The sequence below is a fragment of the Syngnathus typhle genome, linkage group LG21, assembly GCF_033458585.1.
Source record: "Syngnathus typhle isolate RoL2023-S1 ecotype Sweden linkage group LG21, RoL_Styp_1.0, whole genome shotgun sequence".
NCBI classification, from domain to species: domain Eukaryota; kingdom Metazoa; phylum Chordata; class Actinopteri; order Syngnathiformes; family Syngnathidae; genus Syngnathus; species Syngnathus typhle.
Genome location: NC_083758.1, coordinates 4358941 through 4382767, shown reverse-complemented (window position 1 = coordinate 4382767; position 23827 = coordinate 4358941). Strand labels below are relative to the sequence as shown.

Below are 23827 nucleotides of genomic sequence, written 5' to 3'. Positions count from 1 at the left end.
GTTTTAATATATGTTGTGTTAATATCTTCCTATTTTATAGCGTGCTATATTGTGAGAATGAGCTCGCTTCTCTAATGAAGTGCAGTTGCTTAATTTGGCCACAAGAGGTCAGCGCAGTAGAGTACAGCACATGGAAACCTTTTAATAGAACTGGCTCCTGGTTAATGTAAGAGGTAGGTGACCTGAATTTTATTATTTGTTTCATGAAATTGTATGATCTTTTTAAATCCAATCAGATTCCAGCCCCTGCATTTTGCCGTTTCAATCTAATCTGCCCAGGACATCCCGAATCAATTCTGGCAGATGTAACTAAAACGATATAAGCAATTTGATGGTTTTGTTAATCTGCTTTCTAACCCATCCTTACAAGGAAAGAGCATTCGCCCTTGATGACGTCAGCATTTTCTGTCCTCCGATTGTTTTGTCTGAGAAAAAACGTTTCAGGCAAATTCGACCAGCAAAAAAACGCCTCAGCGTCTCTGGTGAGTATGATTCATTTTTTTCAATTATTATTTTTATTGCTCCAGGAGAACAACCTTGTTGAGATGTGAAGAAGGTGACTAGGTGAGAATATCCAGGTCATATTAAATCGATTATTTATAAACAACAAAACAAAAACCCAACACAAGCCGTTCATTCCATCATTTCTTCTCCACGCTGAACTTCTGACCTCACAGAGTTGTGACCCCTCGCTTGTCACTCCATCCTTCCCGACAAGAACCGACTTCTTCCGAACGTTACCGGAGATGACGTCACTAGCTCGTTCCTCTCGCCTGCTGCGTGCGAAGGAGCGAGAGAGGAAGGACGGCTCGCGGCAAAGCAACAAGGAGGAAGAGCAATGGCGACACTGGCTCGCCTCATACCGAGTCCGGATAGCTTCCTCAGCGAGCCTTGGTCTTCATTCGTCGGTGCGGCTCAACTGCGACTCATTGACGGTAAGTTCCGAACGTGCGCGGTCGTTGACGCTTGTCTCTTTCTTCTTTTTTTTTTTTTTTTACGGGCAAAGTGTCAGGAAGTGCCCCCCCTCACCCTCACCTCCACCCGCCAAGTGTTCTGTGATTGACTCGCCTCCTCCACTAACACGCAGCGTCTGTCAAAAGCAGCCAAGTAACTGTCAAAAAAAAAGAAAAAAGACGAGCACCAAATGGCCAATGGAGAGCCCGACGTGTGGGCCACGCACTACCGAGGCAGCGAGGCGAACATTGACGCTGCGTGTTTTCGGCCCACTTGACTAATCCAGTGGACCGAAGCTATGTTGGAACTATCCACTACTCGGAACTTTGGTAGCTGCTTTTTTTGACAGCGACAACAAGGGGGGGCGGGGGAGCCAGCTAACAAGCTAATGCTAACTACTCTGTATACGTGCACCCCCCCACCACCCCCTTCCCAGGCCGCAAAGTTTTGAACGCGTTTTTATTTTAGAGTTGTTAGTAACAGTTTGTTTCCACGCAGACTCGCTTTTAGAGAAGTGCCACGGAGAGCTTTGTGCTGTCAATGAAGAAGGTGAGCGGGAGAACTTGGAGCTGTCGAGTAAGTTGATTTTGGTCGACTTGTTGACAGTCGACCAAAATCGATTGCAGTTCATAGAGCACTCGTGTTTTTAAAAAACAAATATGAAATCCACTTTGTACTTTTAAATTAATGTGAACAAGAACAATGCAGGTAAAACAGAAAATTGTGTTTACATGTAGGTAAAAAGAAAAAAAAGGTGTTTACATTTTATCTATGTTTTTAAAGAGGACAAAAATTGGGCAAAATGTCTTTCAAACTCAAAACAATAGATCAGTCGTGTATTTTTATGACTTTATTCAAATTGTATGTTCATAATTTACCGGCAGTTTACTTTACCTTTGACATACAGCAACACAACAACAAGGAATGACACCGTAGTTGTGCCAGCTTGGGCTTTTATTTTACTTGATTCCCTTTTTATCACAGAAATGATGAAGTCGTTACCAATACGGGAAACAAAACAAGCACGATGACGAAAAATTGCCCTTTTATTACTTTCACATCATCGCCACACTTTTTCGGCAGCTAACTTCGCTTTACGGCAGCGTAGCTAATGGAGAACATTTTTGTGATCACCCAATAAATATTTCGTCAAATCAATCACTCTTGATTATTTCAGAACATATCTCGAATGGTCCGAATGCTGCACTTCGGGCGTTTCAGAGGAGTCCCTTCACACCTTGTTGGTATAAATACTTCCAGGCGCAGAACGTCACTCTGTTGAATCACCGCAGAGCCGCAGCCCTCGTGTACACACAAATAAACACGCGGCTAGGGAAAGTCTTCACACGGGCTGGTCAAATACCACCCCCGCTTCCCCCCCCCCTCCACGACCACACATGCTTAATCTCCAGTCAGTCAGAGTGGAGCTATTTTCCTCGCTGAGTCTTCACTTGACGCTAATAAATGAAGACTTGATATCGAAAAGATTTTTTTTTTTCCTAGTGGTCAAAAGTATGTCTTAAATTTATATGGTGTGTTTCCGTGTCGTGAGGAAATCATTGATTGGCCGCTTTGTGTGATGACGCTGCTTCTCGCTGCCGTCCTCAGGGATGCTCCACCGCCGTCTGTTTCCAGTGCTGGAGGACTTTCATCTCGTTGTCTGCCATGTCTGCAATCAGGTGGTCACTCCTCGGGGCTTCCTCACACACTACGGTAAGATGAACTGTCTTGAGTATTTTTGACAACTTTTTTTTCGCCCACATCGCTCACCGGCTCAGTCAAAGTCGCAGATACTACAGTAGAATGTGAGGATGAAAAATGATCTCCGCGCCTTAATTAATGTAAAATTTTTATTCGATTAATCGATGGCGTAATCGGTGGACTAATTGATTCTAAAATTATTGGATTCAATGAGCTGTTGACCACTGCCGCACTTTGTTTGCTCTCACGAAAAGCCGAGCACTCCAATTAAATCGCACGTACACTCTCATCGCCGATTGCGACTCTGCTCGCTCTCATCAGCCTGCGAGCTGCTCCTGCTGCTGCTCCCGGCACGTGCTTCAACCTCAACGTCTGTTTGAGGTCGAGGGCTCACACACACACACACACACACACACACACACACACACACACACACGCGCACACAAACTGATTCCTGAGAGAGACGAGCAACACCGGCATAATTGCATGCGCACGCATTCTTACTTTGAGTTTCTCAGCGGAAAGAGGTCAGTGGTATTGTGAGGGCGCACACACACAGACGCACGGTCCTGGCAGCCACTGTTGTTTTGTCCCCGCTTCCACAGCCCAGCCCCCTTCCATGCCTTGTTTGCAGCGGTTCCGCTTGCTGACACGCACACAATCGGGTGGGGTGGGGGAACAACAGGTTTAAAACGCACTCGTTATACATGCACACAACACAAGTTTAGTTTGGGTTGGAGACATTGCTTGATTACCTTTTTTAAAGTATTGATCAGCGCTTAGACCCCCCCCCCCCCCCCCTCCTCTCCCGGCCTTTTCTCTGTGTAAACGACCCAGCTGGGTGTCCTCATCACGCACTCGGTCCAAGCCAATCGGCAGCCGGCGAGGTCGACGGCATCGCCATAACGACGGTAGCCGGCGTGCCCTTGCAGTCGAGTGGCTTAGCGACCTTGCCCGGGCTGCCGTCCATTTATTGTAAATCGGTACACCGAGTTCCCGAGCAGCGCCGGATGAGCCTCTGATGTTCCTACGCTCGCCGAGTGTGAAATAATCTGACACGACGCTAGCTTGCATACCTGCGAAGGCGACTGTGGACTTTGTTCTCTCTGAATACAGCTGCTTCTAAACCTCGGCTTCCAGTTTTGTTTACTCATCTGCCGTCCGCACACGCGTGAAATTAATCATGCCGACAGATAAGCACGCATCTCGTGTGTGTGTGCTTGTGTTTATTTTTTCTTTCCCCCCCTTTTCCTCCCCGTTTCCTCTATGTCCATTCATTCAGGTAGTTTAGTTTCCCAGTGAGAGCAAGAATCCTGGACCGCACCCCTCCCCTTCCATCCCCTCCCCACTCTGCTCCCACAAAGACATGCATAGCAAGAACCGTAAGTGTGAGCTCCTCTTCTCTTGATTTATTCCCCTGCCCGCTTCTGGCTCGTCCGCATCCGCTCGTGCGCGCTGATCAGCTCAGGCTCCAAAATGTATTTATAATTGATGGCCGTGGTGAGTTTGCAGCCGCAGCTCGGCCGGGGGTTTCGCGAGGACACTTATTGACGTCGTTGTGTAAACGCTTCTTTTGTCTGGTTTCAGAGAAGCGCCACGGCTCTCCCGTCCCTTCGAGGAACCCGCTGGTTCTCATGAAGGCCAAAGCCCCCGCCGTGGCTGGCGGTCCCGGGGACGCCCTCCCCTTCCGGATCCCCAAAGACTACCCTCACTCGCGCTTCAGCAAAGCACCACTCGCCGTCTATCCTCCGAAGGGAATTCGGAACAAACCATGGTTAGCACCTATTATTACTTTGTTGAAAGGAGCATCTTTATCAATTCTCTGTGCTGGAGTCTTTCAGCATCGTCGCCTCGATATTTTATTTTTAACAAAAATATTTAAAAGGTACATTTAAGGATGCCCATTTTTTTTTTTTGACTTGTACTATTATTTTTAGTTTGACGTCTGCTTTGTTGCAGAAGGAAGCTCAGAAGGTCAGTTGACGTGCGGATCAATTTCTGATAATTTGCCAAGTCGGCTCGTTTGCTTTCATTGCATCACTTCTGGCCTTTGAAATAAAGTTTTGGAAGATGATGCAATCATAGCCGTTAGCTTTCTTTTTTCCGCACAACTGCTGGCTTGTCCAAATGAAATGACGCCCGGCCTCTTCTTCCCTCCAGCGTCTCTCTTCCGGTCGTGAGCTTGGAGAAGATGCCGTGCCTCAGCCGAGCAAACTCCACCTCACAAGTCCGCCTCGCCGCCCCCTCGTCCTCACCCTCTTCGTCCCCCCTCAAACACCCGCTGCCCTCTCCCACCGCATTCCCTAATGAGAAGATGCGCAACGGCGGGCCGTCCACGCCGCGCTCCTCGCCGTCGCCTCTAGACGGGCGCCCCGGCCCGGCGCGCTCCCCTCTCGACCGCCGGCCGGCCTCCTCGTCGTGCCCCTCCCCCTCTCCCGCTCACAGGCCGCCGGCTCAGCTGTCATCGTCGTCACCTTCAGAGAAGAAGAATCAAAATGGCACCAAGGCTTTTTCTTCCAGACTCTCAGGTCAGCCGTTGTGCCGTCTTTGTGCCTTCACGCTGCAGTGAATTTGTCTCCATGAGCAACTTTGCAGAGGAATTCCTGCGCTTGTGTACGCATGCGCGTCATCACTTCACACACTCACTCATTCTTATCTCAGCAACGTTTGGAGAGCGTCCAAGCTTGAATATTTGGCTGCAGACAAGATGGCCAGAGGGAGACTTTCCCTCCTCTTTTCACACATTCCCACTCTCCCCTGCCCCCCCCCCCCCCTGCCAGATTTCCAATCTGTTAACTACTTTTCTTAGAACTATACTCAAAATGTCTGAATTTTAAAAAAAAAAAAAAAGTATGTCCCCCCCCTCCCTCTTCAGCTATCTTTCTCTTCTCACGTCCATATTGTACTCATCTTTCAGCCTTCCCTCGGTTCCTGAGTCATGATTTGATATTTTGAATAATTTATTTTCTCTTTGCTGTTGCTGTTGGCACAGGAAAAGCACAGAGGCTTCCCTAGTGTGTTTTTTTAATTTTAAATCTTTTTTTTTTTGAGGGGAGGTGCTTTCAGTTCTCACTTGTTGACACACGGTATGTCATGAAACGCACGGCCCAATTTGGAGTTTAAATCAAAGTGGTTTATTGTCAAACTAGCTTGTTCTTTTCTCATATGAGTTACAGCAACTAAACCAGATGCAGATGGAGAAATCGTAAATGCGCTCATTGTGACAGTCGTTTGTTTATTTATTTTTCCCAGGAAGAGTATTTGACCCGAATACGCACTGTGGCGTCCAGGACCCTGAGACCAAACAGCCGTGCACACGTTCCCTCACCTGCAAGGTATTGTAAATAACAGAAAGATGTCAATGTGTCGAAATGAATCACCTTTAAATTTAGGCATCAATTGTTCCTTCTTCTTTCAGACTCACTCCCTAACCCACCGCCGAGCCGTTGCCGGCAGGAGGAAACATTTCGATGTCCTCCTGGCCGAACACAGAGGCAGAACCAAGGAGAAGGACAAGAACAGCTGCAGCCCAAGTGTCACCTCGCAAGACGTCGCTTCTCCCAGCAAGCCGCACAGCCCGAACGGACGCCCTCTGTCCACACTGAAATTAAAACTGGCAAACGCACACATCCCCAGGTAAGAAGAGGGCGAGTGCTTGTGGAGTCTTGCTGTATCCCCACCAGGGGGTGCTGTAAACGGAAATTGTGGATGTGATATTTTTAAACTTGCAGATAAAATAATTTCTTTTACGTGACCAAACTCAAAGCAGTTATAGTTAAATTATCATTAATATAATAATTATGTTTTGGAACTACTCCAGGGTTCTAGGCACCGCCACTTCCATGCCTCAGCCTCCACCGCCAGCAACCTTTCCTGCCCCAGCACCCGTCCCACCCTCCCACCCGGAGCTTTCACCTCAGCCTTGGGCGACTACATCCAGCGTGGATGGTGATCGTCTCTCCAGCGACGAAGGCGACGCACCGACTCCCGAGGATGCGCACGGACCCGCCATTCACTTCTCGAACCACCACCCTCAACCTTCCGGGGTGAATATGGACTTATTTTGAAGCTGCTGACATTTTAGCTGTCAATGACATTTAATATCAGTCTGTAATTTCTCATATTTTCTTTTCTGCCTTTTCTGGACGCAGGTTTGCATATTCAGCAGCAGGCTCATGGGACGAGGCCACTACGTGTTTGACCGGCGGTGGGACAGGATGAGGGTGGCGCTCCAGAACATGGTGGAGAAGCACCTCAATTCACAAATGTGGAGGTCGGTGTGTATCTCTTTGTACAGTAGATAATTTCTTAAATCTTTAATTGTACAAAGCTCATTCAATTAAAAGTATGAAATAGTTAATTAAGATGGTGACCAGGAAGGTTAAAAGAGAATTCTAACAATATGGCCAAATTAATTGACTAGAGATGCTTGAAAGGGCAATTGTATTCTGAAATGTCAAAAATACTTGTAGAAAGGAGCATAAATATTTTTTTTATTCTAATCCTTAACTAATTCTAATCTTTTATCATTCCAATTTTGTATCCATGTAAATATGCCAGGCTTTTTAAATAGGCAACTTTGTATTTTTTAATGACATTTTAGGACTGTTTTTATTATGTGTGGTTATATTCAGAATCACAAGGTGGTTGTTGGAAAAAGTGTCTTTGGTCTTCTAAAAATTTTGAAAGCCCTTCCTTTAAAGAGACCTTGTGCATCTTGTTCCAGAAAGGTTCCTCCAGCTGCTGAGAGCCTGCCCACCCTTTCGCCCTCTGGCACATCCCAACAAGCGCCCCCTCCCTCTCCCGCGTCGGACACTTCCTCCCTTTTTACCGCTCCGTCCGGTCCCTCCTTCCCTCATGCCGCGTCATCACCCGGAGCTTTGACTTTCAGAGATGCCCCTCAGCCGCACGCCACTCTGGGCGCACCCCGCCACAGCGCGCACAGGGCCAGCCGCCCCACCAAAGAGAGAGAGGACTCTATAGCGGAAGCAAGGAGGAAAAACCCTTCCTACGCCTGCTCCTTTCGCAACGGGACCAGCCCTCACGGAGTATCGGCGGGGCCGGGTGCTAAAAAGGGACACGGTCGGGCGCGGAACGGACTTTGGGGCTACAGCGGCCACTGGCTAACGAAAGCTGACGGCACTCAAGGCCAGAACTCAAATAACAGGTAGGTGGAGGTCCGCAGCGTTTTGTACGTCAGGATCCAGTTGGAGCTCACTAAATGTCATCAAGTGCAAATTCCCCTCGTCTGCTCCCCAGTGATCTTGGCAGCACCAATATATCCTACTCATCCAGCAGGGAGCTGGCAGCCGCTCCCTCCCCCGGAGCCTTGAATTACGGGCAAAAAGCAGAGGGGAGGAAGAGGAAGAGTGCCGGCGCTTACGAAGGGAAGACCGGCAACAAGGTGAACCGGCTGGGAGCTGCCGACGGCTTCTTTGGGAACCGGAACGACGGCGAGTCCCAAAGACAGGTAGGCTATCTTTTCATTTGAAAAATAAAATGAAGCAAACCCCCAGTTTAAAACAAAACAAATAGCAACTGGTCTCCAACTTGAATGTTATTGTTAAACACAAAACGTATATTTAAAACGACAAAAAGTTCAGCGAAACCAACCACACGCACATTAGCTTGATGCTAACGCAAAATGTGAAACAACATAGACGGGCTGACCGGAATTAGCATCAATGGTTAGCAACATGAACAACAGGAGCTTCGATTTTATATCCTTGCTCTTAGATCAGATTTGACAACTGGTTGCATATATTTTATATTAAAAGCTGGAGAATTGATGAGAAAATTGCCACTTGTTTCAGTGTAAAAAAAAAAGAAAGAAAAAAAGGTACATGAAACAACTTGCTGTGGATGAAAAGTCTTCTTTCTCCCCACAGGCCAAGTTGCATCACTGACACCTGTTTGGTAGAATGTCGGGTAATGACCCTCACCACTCATACCCCCTCGCCCTCTCACACCCTCCCCTCACTGACAGACCCAATGGGAGCGACGTCTTCCCATTTAGTTCCGTTCCGGGCGCCACGTTCTGGTCTGCTTTTCACGGTCCCGACTTTGGACGACGTAGACAGGAAAAAACGGAGACGGCGGAGTCCAAATGTTCATGAGGAATTTTTTTTTTCCTTCCATTTTTCTAGTTCTGGTCAGCTAACAAGGAACTCCTATAGGACTGGCACGTCAGCTTCGACAATTTTTTTTTCTTGCTGTGATGTTTGCTTGACTGCAAACTTTCTCGGTTGGGTTCTAACCAGCTTTCTTGGCCCTCCTTCCCTCCTCCTTTTTTTTTTTTTTTTTTACTCCCCATTTTATATCAAGCCGCTTTTTACGCGGACTCTCCTCGCGGTCTTTTGTCCCGTGTGCATTGTGTACACCCAGCATGGCTGTGTTTAAAGTGCTCTTACTGCCCTCGTCCTCCCTCGCAGCAGCTTCCAGCAGTGCCACCCTAGGGCCCCCTTCACATTAAAAAAACATCTATATTTACATGAAAAAAAAAAACATTGATGCCGTTCAATGCATCGTATTTCAATATAGGAGGAAGTGTGAATGGAGTTATTTTTTTTAATTTTATTTTGGGGTGCCACGTACATTTAAGGTTGGAGCTGAAGGTATAATTGACATTTTTGAAATAATGTTGAAAATGTGTCCATATCTGTTTATTATTTTACTTTTTAGTATTTATTACGTTCCCCTTTTGTACTGAGCTTCAGGTTTGAAACCATAATTTGAACGCCAATAGCCTGGTATTGCCTCCCTTCTCCTGAATTTTATCATTTTATTTCCTAATAGTTATCTGTGCTCCGCTCTAAATAACAGGTCAAGTTCAAGTGCGTCCGTTGACCCTTTTAGCAACACGCGTCTTCATACATGCACCATTTCAACTCAATTTACTGAAAGATAAAAAGCTTCCTTTTCACTCGCTCACCGCATTGCTCATCGTAATAAGTGAGAATACACTATGAATGCTTTTGTGGGGAACGCGGGTTTTGTCATCACGTGACCCGCCTGTCATACAACAGGTGCTTTTCAAGCAACACTTTGGAGAGTCTGAATATCTCTTGACACCTTGGACAAGTGTCTTATCAGTATTTCTTTTCTTGTTTCCATTACATCTGTGCTCCCCTTTCAACCCTATTAAAGTTTATATACAGTGGATAGAAAAAGTCTACACACCCTTCTCGGTTTAATGCCAGGTTTTTGTGGGAAAAAACAAAGATGAATCCACTGTTAGTAAGAGGGTGTGCACAATTTTGCAACCACTTTTTGGTTGTTACTCAGCCTAATTTTTCCCCTGTTTGAGTTTTACAGGTTGTCACATAAATTTTAGCACTTGAACATGTGGGGTGTGTAGACTTTAAATAGCTCATGGGGAAAACCAGGCGTTCTATTCCAAAAAAAAAAAATCACATTCCTGATTTTGTCACTGGTCTTCCCATTTTTACCCCACAAAATGACGGGATTAAAATTCTTATTTTTTGGGGGAAAGAGGAAAAGCTACTGGGCTGGAGAGGTGGCGACTATGTTCTCAACTACTTCATAGGAAGCCCGACATGAGGGCGACATTGCGACAACGCAGCTAAAAAACAATGACACCGATTTTTGGACGTCACTTTCTTCGCTTGTTGTTAACGCTTCCCCCTTCCTCAGTGTTTGCACTTTGTAACAAAATCTTTAACCAAGTTGTATTTATATATATATTTGACACGTCCAAAGTTTATATTTGTACGTCTCTGGCAGTAAATAAGAAGGCCGCGTTTGGAAAGCGAAACCTCCTCCTGATACCAGCGCACTGTTTTTTTTTTTTTTTCTTTCAGGATTGCAAACTGTGCTGAAAGTTGAATGTCTGCAAACTCGCCTTGGTATTTTGTTTCACTGCCGTTCGACCGGAAGTTGTTTCGAAACACTTGTTTGAAAAGGAAAAGCTTTTTTTAATTAAATAACTAAAGTGTGAACTAGTTGGAGAATCATTTCACCTTGTGCCTCCTACTTTTGAATCTGGAATGATCAATGTCGAAGTTTTTTATGTCCGTACAGTTTTCTACTGAAGACACGGTTGACCTCTGGAAGGTAAGTGTGCTCGAAATGGATGCACGTTTGACATAGATTTTTTTTTAGGTTTAATTATAAAAGATCAATGATAATATTTTGGCTTATTTTTAACATTCCAGAATACTCCAAGCAGCACCGACGCCCCTTCAGCCCATTCATCCTCAATGCAAACAGCATTCTTATGATAATGAATTAATACCGGTGCTTAAGTTAATTGTGTTGTTGCCGGCACCCCTTTTGTAGCTCTGCTTTCATCCTTCTTTAGGAAAGACCCGAAAGATAGTTGGAACACTCTTAGAACATGTTTTCGTTGTTGTTGTTAGTTACCACGCCATTTGTAAAAGTGTTTCTCAGTATTGTTTGCAGATTCCCTCTAGTGGTACGTGAAAGAATCGCTGCCTTCAGAGAGTTCAGTTGTTGAACTTGTAAGTATATTATTACCCATTGTTTTTAAAAGATTTTTTTAATTGAACTTTTTAATAGTAACAAGCTAATAAATTATTTATTGGTCATTTCTTTTCTGTAGTCCCTAAAAAAATGTGTAAGTTGTTTGGCGCACTTGGATGAAGCCAGTTTTGTTAGCAACACATGATTTTACAAGTGCTACTCTTGTTAAATATGTTTACTTTATATCAACCTTTGAGTAAAATGAGTCTAATTTCAGGAAGGATATAAGGTAGGTTCATATTTTAGTATTATTAGCAGCATTACAGTAACTCAAGTCGAGTTGTGTTACTTGGTCAAAGTTTTGGAAGTTAGCATAACAAGCTACAGCTCAGTGATACTAGATTGAGCTAAGCTAACAAACGTTAGCATTGCAGTCATGGTAACTTGCTAAAATGATGAGTCAATTTAGGACAGTAGCACTGAAATTGGATTTCAAAAAAAGTTTTCTAATTGTGTATTTTCAGTTCACAACAACTTTTTGTGTGCCCTTTTTCTATTGTGCCAAGTTCTCAAAATGGGGATTGTCCATCACAATGAAAATACTTAAAGTAAATACATTTCACATGATGTATGATTTTGGTCTTCCTCCTGGAATGAAATTAAAATAAGGCCAGTTTAAAAAAAAGAAAAAAAAGAAATACATGATAGTTCCAAGGTAAATTTTCAGTTTGACAGACCAGCATATAGACGGGAATTAAAACCACAGATTTTTTTTTTTTTGTAAATAGATTGGTAGTTGGGATGCTAAAAACCTTATTGTCTAGTTTGTGTGACGCGGAGTAGGATTCTCAATTAAACTTCAAATCAGAGCAATGACGTCGACTAGTTGATTAGTCGTTCAACCTGTTTGAAATTCGACTAGATTTGATTTTTATTACTTAAATCCAGGCTGGAATCAGTACTTAGAGTAAGTACTTTTGTCAGCTCTGACAAATCAAGTTAAAAAGGGAGATGCTACAAAGCACGATTAATCGACTTCAAGTAACATCGATGCACAGTAGTAAAGTTGACTGGATGATTAATCCGATCAATCTGTTACATTTAGCCTACTTAAAAGTGTGGAAATTCTATTAGAGAATTGTTTTTTGGGGTTGTGAGCTGTAAATTCAGTTATGTTAAAAAACAACACTATACTTTATTTTAGTTGAATCCTAACTTCTGATCTTACCAATCACCTCTGACAAATTGTCAGTAAAATCAATAATACACGAGTGGAACGATTATTATTATTATTATTCTTGACTAATCTTTTGTGTCGTGCCACAACTTTGCGCATATAAGTACGTTTAGTTTGATTTTGACGTCCAGCTTAAAACGTCCCGTTGGAGAGTTCGTGTTGAAGGTTCGCTTGCGCGTTTTGGGGGCGACACAAATTTGGCGCTAGACGTGTGTGGCCTTTGGATTAAAGCAGAAAAGACATCAAAAGGGATCGTAACGACGACGCGTCGTTGTTCTTTCATGTGTTTGCTTTTTCTCTATATCAATTCTCATCTGTTGTCACCCTTGATCGTCTGGTAGCCCGAGCGGGACGGGGGGAAGAGGGTGCACCTTTGCGCAGAGGCAGCCTCGGCGCCCGAGAGGCTCCTCTGGGTGCACAAAGGCAGCGGCACGCAGTGCAACTTCGCACGGCACGAGCGAACCAGCCACGCCGAATACGCTCCGGATCGGCCCAATCGGCTCGCGTAGCCTCCTCGACACAACACCCGGCAGGAGATACACGGTAAGCACTCGTTTTGATGCGGTTTGGCGATGCACGGAAGGCTCTCGGCGCCTCCGCTTCGGGCTTCCCGAGCCTGCTTGTTTTTGCAGAAAATGGCGTCATCGCCCTCGTTTCTACCCGGCCGCGGCGAGCACGCTTCCATGGGCTTCGGGCAGCGCGAACACTCCGCGCTAAGCCCCGCGGGGTGTGCACACAGCCTCGATGGCGTGTTTTAAGCGAGATCGGCGCCCGTAGCTGAGGCTAGCCGACGCTTTCGTGCGGTGGAAGGACGCGCAAAGATGGAAGGGTCACCGGTTCTGTGCGCCAGGCTGCTGGCTCTTGGAAAAGGTGCTGGAGCTTTTGGCGCATATTAGCACCGCCGTCGTGGGGCTAAGCCAGCCCGGGCGGCCTGGGGCGCTTCCGTGGCGTTAACGCCGAGGTGGATGTCGTGTTTATTCGGTGTCTGTGCGTGCTTTTCTCCGGCTCAACTCGTCTTTACGCCGCACTTCCCAGCCATGCTGCAGTCGCTACGAAGGGGGGCCTCCACCACGATGGCGCGGAAGGTGCGTTTCGAGCCAAGCTAACACGCTTTTTGTCGCTTCTAAACGCCATTTTAGCGACTAAAAGGGGATTTTGAGCACGTTTGCTGACGGGGGGAAAGGCGGGCCGATACGGGGGAGGAAACAACCCCGCGCGCTGACTCGCTTTACGCAAAAATACGAGTGGGGAGAGTTTGCACAAAAAGTGGGGAAGTCCGACCGCTGCGCAAGCACCTCGGTGGCGCTGCTGCTTTTTGCGCAGCTGGCCCAACCGCCAACCGTGCACCGGCCAACCTTTTGTAAATAGTTGGGACTCTTGGTCACAAAAAAAGGGAGCACAATAGTCACCGCGCCAGCCCCCTTTATGGCCCGTCAATGCGCTCCTAAGTCCCACTCGGGCTGTCCCCCCACCGCCCCCCACCCTTGTCGGATCAGGCAGTGCATGCGTCCTAGCGGCCACCACGGCGAGGCCACTCGACTCACTTTGCATGTTTCCACTAGACAAGCACACGATCTATCGCGACATTTTCGCATCACTTGATATACGCCTTGAGTTTAATTATAAAAAAAGAAAAAAAAGTAATGCATCCAAAGCGTGCGTGATCTGATCATCCGGGTCTACGCGCGACCACGACACGGGATGTGTCATTTCTAAATCGCCCGGTTGTATTTGCGTCACGGCCCTCCCGTTTCTGCAGCCGGGCTGGAGCAGCTTTGCACAATGCGCCCGAGCGGCAACACCCTCCGGTACTCCGGCATCGGAAGTATCATCAAGCCGGAAAAGAGAGCTCGAAAGCCGGCCACGGCTCTATACCTCCTCGCCCTTGTATCGAAGGCGAGTTCCAGTTATCTCAAGTGAGCAGGCCGGCCAGAGCTGAACGGTCCACCCTTTCTTTTTCCTCCTCCTCCTCCCCTCGACCACTCGCGTCGTGGGTAGATCACGCGTGGATCGTTAGTCCCCGCAAACGCGCTGGGCAAGGGGAAGTCACGCGTGGGTTTGTTTGCTTCCACCACCGTGACGCGCCGCGCGTTACCGCTTGTGTTTTTAAACGCCACCAGCGTTTGCATTGCTTGACTTACACTCTTAAGTCAAGCGCCCTGAACTTCGTAACCACCTAGTGAGAAGTGCATTTTTTTTTTTTCTGGAAGCGATGCATCGATGTAAAAGTCTACACACCCCTGTTAAAATGCCTGTTGTTTTTATAATACTGAAACATGGAATGCAGAAAGTGGAGAAAATAAGCCTACTAGTAGAGCAGGGGTTAATCAGAGGCACTTAACACAGCTTCATCCCAGTTATTAGAGGGTGTGCGCACTTGTGCAACCACATTGTCTTGTTTATTGTCTTGTCTTCCCCTCCCAATGATTGCTTTTATATGCCAATAATGGCGGAGATGAGATTTCGAACAGGGGTGTGTAGACTTGTGTGTAAAACATTTTGTGAACACCGCGGGAAGACTTGAACGTGATGCAAATATGTGTATACTATTTTATCGCCTCCCTTGTTTTTATCTCAATTGCTTTTAATGAAAATGAGCTGCTTGTCTGTCGGCTATCAGACACTGTTGACAGGTTGTATATATATATATATATCAAGCGTTGTCGCCGGAGCAAACGTAAACAGATAGAAGATAGACCGAGTACGTACGAGCAGTAGACGTCTGATTGCATCTTTTGTTTGGAGATTTTAAGCTGTCAGTAAACTGTTTTTTTTTCTCCCTTTGTAAACTGAAGATAAATTCAATATTGGCTTTTGGAGGTTATTTTTAATATTAAATCGACCAATTATGGCCCTTCAAACATTGGCTAAAATAATTATTCCATGTAAATCTTTATAAAAATCTTTCTGTCCTTAAATATGACTTAAGGATGTTTTTTTATTAATTCATGCATTACAGCATTTTTAAAGTTAATCGGGTGATTAATCGGACAAAAAAAATTGAGTGTGGCATCGCTCCTTCGGGAAGAAGTCCTGTCTGGATTTCTTCTCCATGGCCACCGGGACGCACCGACTGCTTCCTTCTCGAGTCCCTGACCGTTTGCACGTCGTCTCTCGGGCTTTGCGTCTCGCCTCGCCGGCTTAAACCGCGCCGTGGATTATCACTGAGGATGCAGCATCACGTATTTGCTCATAAATTATGTAACTGGCAAGACTTAGAGATGGATTTGGGAGACACATTTCAACATGATCTCGCAATCAAACCATCCATTTGCTAAGACTTGAGACGGACGGTCGGATGGCTCGGAAGCGTTTGTTGAGGTTAGGTTTTTAGGGTCGTGTGTTGGTCGGTTAGCGGGATAAAAAATATTAAAGATTTCCACTGAAATTTTGGAGATAAATGGGTTCCTTTGTTACGAGAGTGCCTCAAGCACTCGAATGAACCCACTTAGTGTCAGTTTGAGTTAGACATTAAAATACTGCTGACTTAACTTCATTGATGTCATCCTTTGTTTGAGCTATTTTTGAAAGGGAAAAAAAAAAGAGAGAAAAAACTGTTGCATAGTTTCTCAGTATCCTCTTTTCTGTCCTTCCGGGTAACAGGTGTCTTCCCTGTTGGAGTCGGAACAAAACCACTCAACTTTTTACATTTTAGGGAGGGGGAACAACATTTTAGTAGCAGCTTTGTCTCCCTCTGTTGGACTTTTCTGTGAACTACAACGATAAACATGGCCGACTACTGTTTATTTAAGCTGATTCTTTTTTTCCCCCCCTTTGATTTCTACTATTTACATAAACAGTTTGCTGATCTTTTAGCGTCAGCCGGTAAATAATCATAAACCTATACCGTAATCACACAGGTGGTAGCTATCTTTGTCTTGCCAATTCATCACTTTTAATGTTATAATTAAAGGTGACGCGCAGACACAGATGGTGGATGAAACAGGAAAGGGGGCGGGGGGGGTTAGCTGGACTGGCTTACTAGTTTTGATGGTGGTAAGAGTCACAACGAATGCTGTTTAATTGGTAAAACATTGTGAGCAAAGTAAATCTATGATCTGTATTTAGTATAAATGATTTATTTTACACTAACGGGCATGAGTGCATTGTACGTCCACTAGAGGGAGACATCATTCCAAATTCACATTCAGGGTTGTTTATGAAAATCTTAACCTGGGTCATTTTACACTTTTATTTAGTTTTCTGATGATGAAGTATGTTTAAAATTAAAATAAAAAAGGTCCACGAAATTTTCCAATTCTGTTGTCAAGCTTAATATGAAAATCTTAACCTGGGTCATTTGACACTTTTATTTAAATTTCTGATGATGAAGTATATTTAAAAAAACAACAACAAACAGATCCACTAAATTTTCCAATTCTGTTGTCATATGTTACAGGTGAAGTCGGCGTGTCGGCACCATGGTGAAGACCAAGTCAGCCGGAAGGAAGAGCGCTCACACCGTCCGCCAACAGGTACAGGGAAAAAAAAAAGTCTAAAGCTGCACCAGAAACCTTTGTTCATCCTTACATTTATTTGCCACAACATAAGTTATTTGCCGAATCCACGCCGGTTTCCGAATCCAGGTGGCCCACTTTGCGCCACACTGATGTTCAGCATGGCGCCACAGTGTGGGAGTTGTTTATCCCCTTTCAAGGGCAGTGGGGACGTGAGAGAGACAGACGAGGGGGGACAGTGAGAGTAAGATGATGAGGATAAATTGGTGGGTGGAGGTGGAGAAAAGATCAGCGGGTGCAGCAGATTTGGTACACACCAACGCGCGCTCATGTCACTAATCTACTGAAGTGTGTGCGGATGTCATGAGGTTAACTTTCACCCCCTAGATGCGAAAGATTGATGACATCACACACACACACGCAAGTCATTCTAGGTCAGGCTAGTCAATTTGGCTCAGTGGAGCGGAATGCAGCCAATGAAATGTGTTTTGTCACTCCTAGTTAAAGTTAGCCGTTAAACTGTTGCATAAAGAAAATGTGCACTAAAAACCAACTGCTAGCCTAATGCTAACATGTAATCCAAAACACCATAAACAGGCTACCAAGATTAGCATAAACATTTTGTGATAACCCTCCTCACTTGGTTTTGTTTATTTTCCTCGTTGGTTTAGTCCCCCCAACCAGATGCGGAGGAAATTCCACACAGTTCGAATACGGAACCAACTCCGCCGCCGGAGTGCGTCTCTGAGAACCTCGGCGCTCCCGCTCCTACCGAGGCAGCGGCTAAAAGTCCTCCAGAAGCCCCAGGGGACATCCTGGCAAAGGGTGATTCCTCTGCCCTGGCCAAGCCGCTGTGGAAGCCCATCCCCCCTCTTCTCCCAGAGCCCGACAAGGGACCCGCCCCCGACACCCGGGACCAGAGCTGTCAGACCGAGGACTGGCTAAAGCAGACCACCCCTGGCACTCACAACGCAGGTAACAATCGCCCAACTTTCTGGAATGATGAATGGCCCCACTTAGAAGTAACAAAGCGTCTCATTGTTTTGTCTCTTTCAAGGTCACTGCGTGGAGCCCGGAGATCCTCCTGTGCTCCAGCAGCCCCTGCACACCTCCAAATCTGGAATCCATCAGATTATTGAATGCTTTCGTTCAGGTTTGGAACACACATTCACACTTGACCAAATAGTCATATCCTGAATATGGAATGAGTGGAATCGTTGACTCGTTTTTCTATTCGCTCTAAAGTACCTCATGAAATCAAATGTAAAGCCCGTCACAAGTTACTCTTCTCTAAGCCGTGATAGTGTTGGTTGCTCTTTGCAGAGGATAAAGAATATATGATATGAATGCTAATATCTCAAGTCTTAAGTCATTTGTAAGGCTGAACGATTTTGTCTCTGTATTTGAATAATATCACTTTCATCTTTTCTGCTTCATGAAAAAATGATTTTCACTACTTCAGCACAGAACTTATCGAGGGGCGCGGTTTGATTATTATTTTTTCCAGCCCTATTGCTTCCCTGCAATTTTTAAATTGCATTCTGCTACACTGGGCTGTCGCTTTGAATTTGATTAATTGTTCAGCTCTAATCTCAAGGCACCAATTTTTTATACGGTGCACGATATAGTTCGCTCATCAATTACAAAATGGCCAACACGCTGTATCGGTGCTCGAATTCCCGAGATCGTTTTTTTGTGCGTGCAGGCACCAGCCAACTGAGGCACATGCTGCTGAGGGAGGTGGACACCATCTTTGAGTGTAAGGTGTGTCGAAGTCTCTTCCGAGGCCTGCCCAACCTCATCACACACAAAGACTACTACTGCCTGTCACGGCTGCCGGAACACGACGGTGAGCCTGACAGTGTCAACGTTATTTAGATGTAGCGTACCTAATGTTCTGTCTCTCAACTTTAACCAACTTTCGACTCGTGTGCCTTTAGGCGATGACCGGACGAGCGTGGCCCTTCAGGAATTGACCGACATCATCTATCACAGAGCCGAGCGACCGGACTATGTGGTACGGCTGGAGCCCATCCAGAGCACCAGCAAGGCCGTGTACCAGTACCTCACCACCGAAGAGGAACTGGCTCGGTATCCGTCGCGAGCGCCCAGGTACTGTTGGTGGCACCAGAACTGACCTGTCGTTTCCTTAACCTTGCCATGTGGCATTCACAGTGCCAGGGAGAGTCCAGTCGCATGGGAAGGAGAAACTGGGGAGGCTGACAACAACCAGACCGGCCAGCCCCGTGGTCCAGAGAGCCCAGCGCAAAGCCAGGGTAGGAAGAGGTGGGAGGCGGAAGAGGAGGAGGCGAAAGAAGCGGCACCACAGCCGGAGGACGAGGGATCCACTAGTGGGGTAGGTGTTGCAAATCACACGTCAAGGCGAGGTTAGAACGATGACATCATCAAGTTAGACTTAATGCCAGTTGTCCGTCCAGGTTGAGGACGTTACGATCTCGTGCTGTCTGTGCGGTCAAGACTTCAACTCGCGCCGCAGCATCCGACGCCACTGCCGCAAAATGCACAAGACCAAACTGGAGGAGCTCCGCAAGTTCACCGAGACGCGGACGGTCCCGACGAGCCTGCTCTCGATGGTGAAAGGTTAGTCCCACTTGTCTTCCGTTGGTGTTTTTTGAGAGAGCTAAAATGCGTTCCTATTGTGAAGGTCGGCCACAGTCACTGAGCACACCTCCGGGGAAGTCGTGCCCCGTGTGCCTCAAAGTGTTTGCCACCAAAACCAACGTGCGGCGCCACTTTGACGAGGTGCACCGCGGCCTGCGACGGGACACTATCACCCCCGCCATCGCCTCGCGGCCTGGCCAGCCACTCTCTCTGGAGGCCACTCCACCCAAGAAGGGCAACAGCGCCTCGCCGCCGCGAAGTAGCAGCTCCAAGTCGGGCCCTGTCAACGCCAAAGCGGCGCCTCTGAACCAGAACCGCGCAAACCCTCCGAGTCAACCTCAGACGACATCTCAGAGCCAACTGACGAGCCGCTGCACGCTGTGCAAGAGGAACTACAGCTCGCAGGTTAGTCTTAGTTGCCCTGTCGTACGGTGTTCCACAGGGTTCAATTTTGGGGCCCCTGTTGTTTTCACTCTATCCATTTTTTAAAAGGCTACGTTTGGAATCTGTTGTCGATCTAATGCAAAGTGTTTGTCTCTTAGCTGATGTTGAATAGACACATGCGCATCGTCCACAAGATATACAGCGTCAAAAGTAACCGATCGGTGACCACGCCAGCTGCTACAACGCCAACTGCACCTGCCACCAACACCACCACCACCACCAGCAGCACCAGAGTGCTGCCTAGCAACAGTATCCAAGTCAAACAAGAAGCGGTTGAACCCTTAGAAGAAGACGAGCAAGATGAGGAAATGGACCAAAGTCCACCCGCGTCTCCCACTCATAGCACGGGATCGTCAAAAAGTGCCGTCGGGCTCTCTGCTGCCCTGAAAGTCAAGGAGGAGGAGACGGCGTGGAGCCCCAAGGCGGCAGCCGGCACGTCGGCCGGGACTCCGGCGGCCAAAAACAAACTGTCGGTGGGCTTTGACTTCAAGCAGCTCTTCTGCAAGCTGTGCAAACGCCAGTTCAGCTCCCGTCAGAACCTGTCCAAGCACATCGAGCTGCACATGGATGGCAACGAAATCTTCATCAAGTTCTACCGCTGCCCGCTGTGCCGCTACGAGTCGCGCCGCAAGCGGGACGTCCTGCGTCACGTGACAGTGGTGCACAAGAAGTCGTCTCCTTATCTGGCTAAGATCATGCCCAAACTGGAGAGCCGGGCGGTGAAGAGGCTCGCCGAGGCCGTCCTCAGCAACAACAACCCCAAGAAGGTTAGCGGCGGCAGCAAGGGGGAAGTCAACGGGCGCCACGCCTCCACTACGTCCTCCCCTTGCCCGTCGCCTCCCGTGACCCGCAAGCAAGACGCGGCGCCACCTTCCACCTCCGCCCGGAAAACCCCGGAGCTGCCGTCCCCATCTCCCGCCCCCTCGCCGCCCGTTACGCGGAAACAAGAGCGTCAACAAGCCCACCAGCCTCGCCCCGTCAGCCCCCCGATGACCCGCCGCAGCGACAAGCACTCGCATCACCGCAATCCAGCCTCCGCCTTGCCGACGACCACCCGCCGCCACGACGCACCGTCCGAGAGCGCCGGCACTTCCGGATCAACCTCCACCGAAGTCCGAGTGACCAAGAACTTCTCCTTGCACGCCTGCGACCAATGTGGGCGGGCCTTTGCAAAGAAGGTACTCTCACATTTCTCACTTTTATTTTTGTCCTGACTTAAATCAGAAGCAAAACAATTTGATGAATTGACATCACAAATGCCATCACACTGCAGCGCCTCAGGAACACCTTTCATCCGTCACAATTTTTTTTTTTTTATTATGTTACAAAGTGCAAGCAAAAGATCAGATCTTTAAAAAAAATACTTAGATGAAATGCAAATGTACTTCTGGGGTAAATAAATCAAATTGTGCTCGACAAATGTACTGGGCTGGATTACAAAACAAAGTTTAAGCCACTGTTTGAATATTTTATTTGACGATTTCTTTTACTTACCACTAGAGGGAGCCTGTGAACCCAAATCACGTTTAGTATGTTTAAGCCATTAAATAATGAGTCCTATTTTGACATTATTATTTTGTCTGTTTCCAGTTGTACCTGGAGTCTCACAAGCGAAGTCACCGCAACGCAGCGACGGCAGCGGGCAGCAGGAGGAAAGGAGTCAGCACACGTTCCAAATCGCTAGTGTGGTAAAGAAGAAGAAGAAGAAATGCACCGTAAGAAACCTTTTGGCGCACTTTGCCTGCAGTTCTCTGCTCCTCCCAAATGTTTCCTTTCTTTCCCATCCCCCTCCGGGCCAAAACATTCACCACACAAAAAAACGTGAGTGCGTACTTGAGCTAGTGGCTTAAGAGGTGCGTTTGTACCCCTTTATTTATTCCCCCAGTATGTAGAATACGGGGTCCCGTGAAGAGCTGAGTCAAAACGTTTCCCAGCTGTTTCCTTTTTGTGAAATGGCGTTCTTTGTCTCGTGCCTCCTTTTTCCCTCCGGCCGTGTTTCCTCCCACCTTCCGTCTCCTGCCTGCTTGGCTGGCACAATGCTCGCCTCGGGAAGTCGATTGAAAATGCGGACAACGAAAGAAACAAACAAGAAGAACAGGGACAAACTTCCACCTATTTTTTTCCCCCCAGGAGAAAGACGTTTTTAAATAATTTTTTTTGGGGGGGGGGGGGGGGGGGGGCGTGTAAGAGGAACTCCAGAAGAAAGCAGCGTGTAGTGTAAAAGGTGTCCAGAAGATGGTGGTGCAACCCATGAAAACTTTATATTCTGAAAGAACCATTGATGGATGAAGATGAACAGCCCCCCCCCCCCCCCTCTTTTTTATGTGGTGAAAAAGCACCTATTCGAAACATCAATTCTTAAATTATATAAAGAGCATATGTGTATATATATATAGGTTATTTACTTATATTTAAATAGTGAGATAATATGTAGCATTTGAGTTAGAAGAAGTGTAAAGATCCTGAAGGTTGGATTACAAAATGCGACCAATGTATTGAGTTCTTGCCACACACCTTACATTTCTACTTTTGATCTCCCCCCCCCCCCCCCCCCCCCCATTACTTATTTAGTTAAATGAATTTAGGTGGTCAGGTAGTCTGCAAAACACTGGCGAGATAAAAACCAAATGTAAATATTGGTCAAAAAGAAAGAAGCCAGACATGGAAGAAATTTTTACACAATAGATGTGCGAGTTCAACAAGTATGATATGAGAAGGGTGGAGATATATGAATTATTCTTCCTTGCTGGATATGTTAATATTAATTGAAATAGATAGAGTAGTTCATATTCTAATGTCTGACAGGTGAAGCTTTTTTTTTTTTTTTTGCGAGAGTGTTATGAGAATAAAAACTCAGAAGTTTAGCCAGGGAATAGTTTCTTTTACATGTTGTCATTTTAAGGTATCTTTCAAATGTTCCTAGAATGTACAAACCTCACACAAATAAACGTTCAAACTTTTAAGCGGGACTTTTGTCTGACTTTCTTTTGTCGCTCTCAGATATAAATAATAAAGCCACATCCATCATATTTGTTTATCTCTTTCACAGACAGACTTCATTTACCGTGACTGCGATTGCTTTTGCCCGCATTTCCATTTTCTCGTTTGCCTGTCATTTCCGATTCGACGATATAGCTTTGATTTATTTTTGCGTGTCGTGAAGTCATTCTTCTGACGTTGTCAAGCGTGATGCGAGGAATTTGTTTTGGATAAAGTTTTAATATTCCTCCATTGTGTATACATTGCAGGGCAAAGTGTGGATTTGAATAGAATTTAAAAAATAAATAAATGGATGGACAAGGACACTGTTTAGAGGTGAAAATGTCAATATTTAGATTTTGAATTTAACTCATAAGGCAAAACTGTATATATATGTATTTTTTTTAAAATTTCAACTCTTAATGAGATACATTGATTAAAAAGAATTTTTTAAGCCTAAATTAAAAAAAAACGCTAAATTAAGGCGACGAGACTTGTTGCAATTGCATCTTTTGGCCTCAAGATGGCGCTACTGTTCCACATTTCTTTCCTATAGGCGCAGCGGAGTCCCAACCATCAAATTGAACATGTTGCACTCCGCCCCCCCCCCCCCCCCCTCACCTTCCCCCTCGCCCTCCAATCAACACACAAGCGAACCCCCGCGGGGCTCCTCCAATCGCGTTCCTCGCGGCTGATCAAATTGTTATTACAACACAGATGGGATGCGCTTCATTTAGTTTAATTCCACTCCCACACCAAGATCCACCACGCTCCTGTGTTTCTCGCGGTGGGCGGTGCTTATGACAATCAATGGGCGTAATCGAAAAAAATCGACTCAAGTTGAGGCAATCAATAGGGCGGATTTGACATTAACGCGCTCGTGTAAAATTGTAACATATTCTCCCCGTTAACTATCTAACCTAACAACACGGATCGATAAACTTGATCGACGTTCGTGCGGCTCAATTGAGATCCCAGCTGTTGACGTAAC

At 46.3% G+C, this 23827-nt stretch overlaps 2 protein-coding genes across 5 annotated transcripts; both read left to right on the top strand.

Moving 5' to 3' along the window:
- Positions 1–748: 748 nt before the first annotated feature.
- Positions 749–10613, top strand: atxn7l1 (ataxin 7-like 1). Of its 4 annotated transcripts, none has more exons than XM_061268874.1 (12): positions 750–935; positions 1453–1530; positions 2563–2667; positions 4243–4429; positions 4816–5183; positions 5908–5990; positions 6074–6291; positions 6476–6701; positions 6807–6928; positions 7382–7822; positions 7915–8125; positions 8544–10613. In XM_061268874.1, the coding sequence occupies exons 1-12, from the start codon at positions 839–841 to the stop codon at positions 8559–8561; spliced, it is 2154 nt and encodes a 717-aa protein (XP_061124858.1). In that variant the 5' UTR covers positions 750–838; the 3' UTR covers positions 8562–10613. The 4 variants fall into 4 exon arrangements, with proteins under 4 accessions (XP_061124861.1, XP_061124858.1, XP_061124860.1 ...); XM_061268876.1 differs by having other exon boundaries at positions 751–935; positions 1453–1503; XM_061268877.1 differs by lacking the exon at positions 1453–1530 and having other exon boundaries at positions 749–935.
- Positions 10614–12472: 1859 nt separating this feature from the next.
- znf800b (zinc finger protein 800b) lies at positions 12473–22820 on the top strand. Its single transcript, XM_061269041.1, has 11 exons — positions 12473–12877; positions 16734–16809; positions 17463–17766; positions 17849–17944; positions 18497–18640; positions 18732–18903; positions 18967–19147; positions 19230–19392; positions 19457–19818; positions 19956–21035; positions 21448–22820. Exons 2-11 carry the CDS (start codon positions 16756–16758, stop codon positions 21547–21549), a joined length of 2658 nt encoding a protein of 885 aa, XP_061125025.1. The 5' UTR covers positions 12473–12877; positions 16734–16755; the 3' UTR covers positions 21550–22820.
- Positions 22821–23827: the final 1007 nt, after the last annotated feature.

Excerpts from the sequence above, each read along its gene's own strand:
- znf800b (XM_061269041.1), top strand. The coding sequence starts at position 16,756 with ATGGTGAAGACCAAGTCAGCCGGAAGGAAGAGCGCTCACACCGTCCGC. Across the intron at positions 19,393-19,456 it reads CCTGCTCTCGATGGTGAAAG|GTCGGCCACAGTCACTGAGC; the intron begins GTTAGTCCCACT and ends CCTATTGTGAAG. Across the intron at positions 19,819-19,955 it reads AGAGGAACTACAGCTCGCAG|CTGATGTTGAATAGACACAT; the intron begins GTTAGTCTTAGT and ends TTTGTCTCTTAG.
- atxn7l1 (XM_061268874.1), top strand. The coding sequence starts at position 839 with ATGGCGACACTGGCTCGCCTCATACCGAGTCCGGATAGCTTCCTCAGC. Across the intron at positions 1,531-2,562 it reads GGAGAACTTGGAGCTGTCGA|GGATGCTCCACCGCCGTCTG; the intron begins GTAAGTTGATTT and ends TGCCGTCCTCAG. Across the intron at positions 2,668-4,242 it reads GGGCTTCCTCACACACTACG|AGAAGCGCCACGGCTCTCCC; the intron begins GTAAGATGAACT and ends GTCTGGTTTCAG.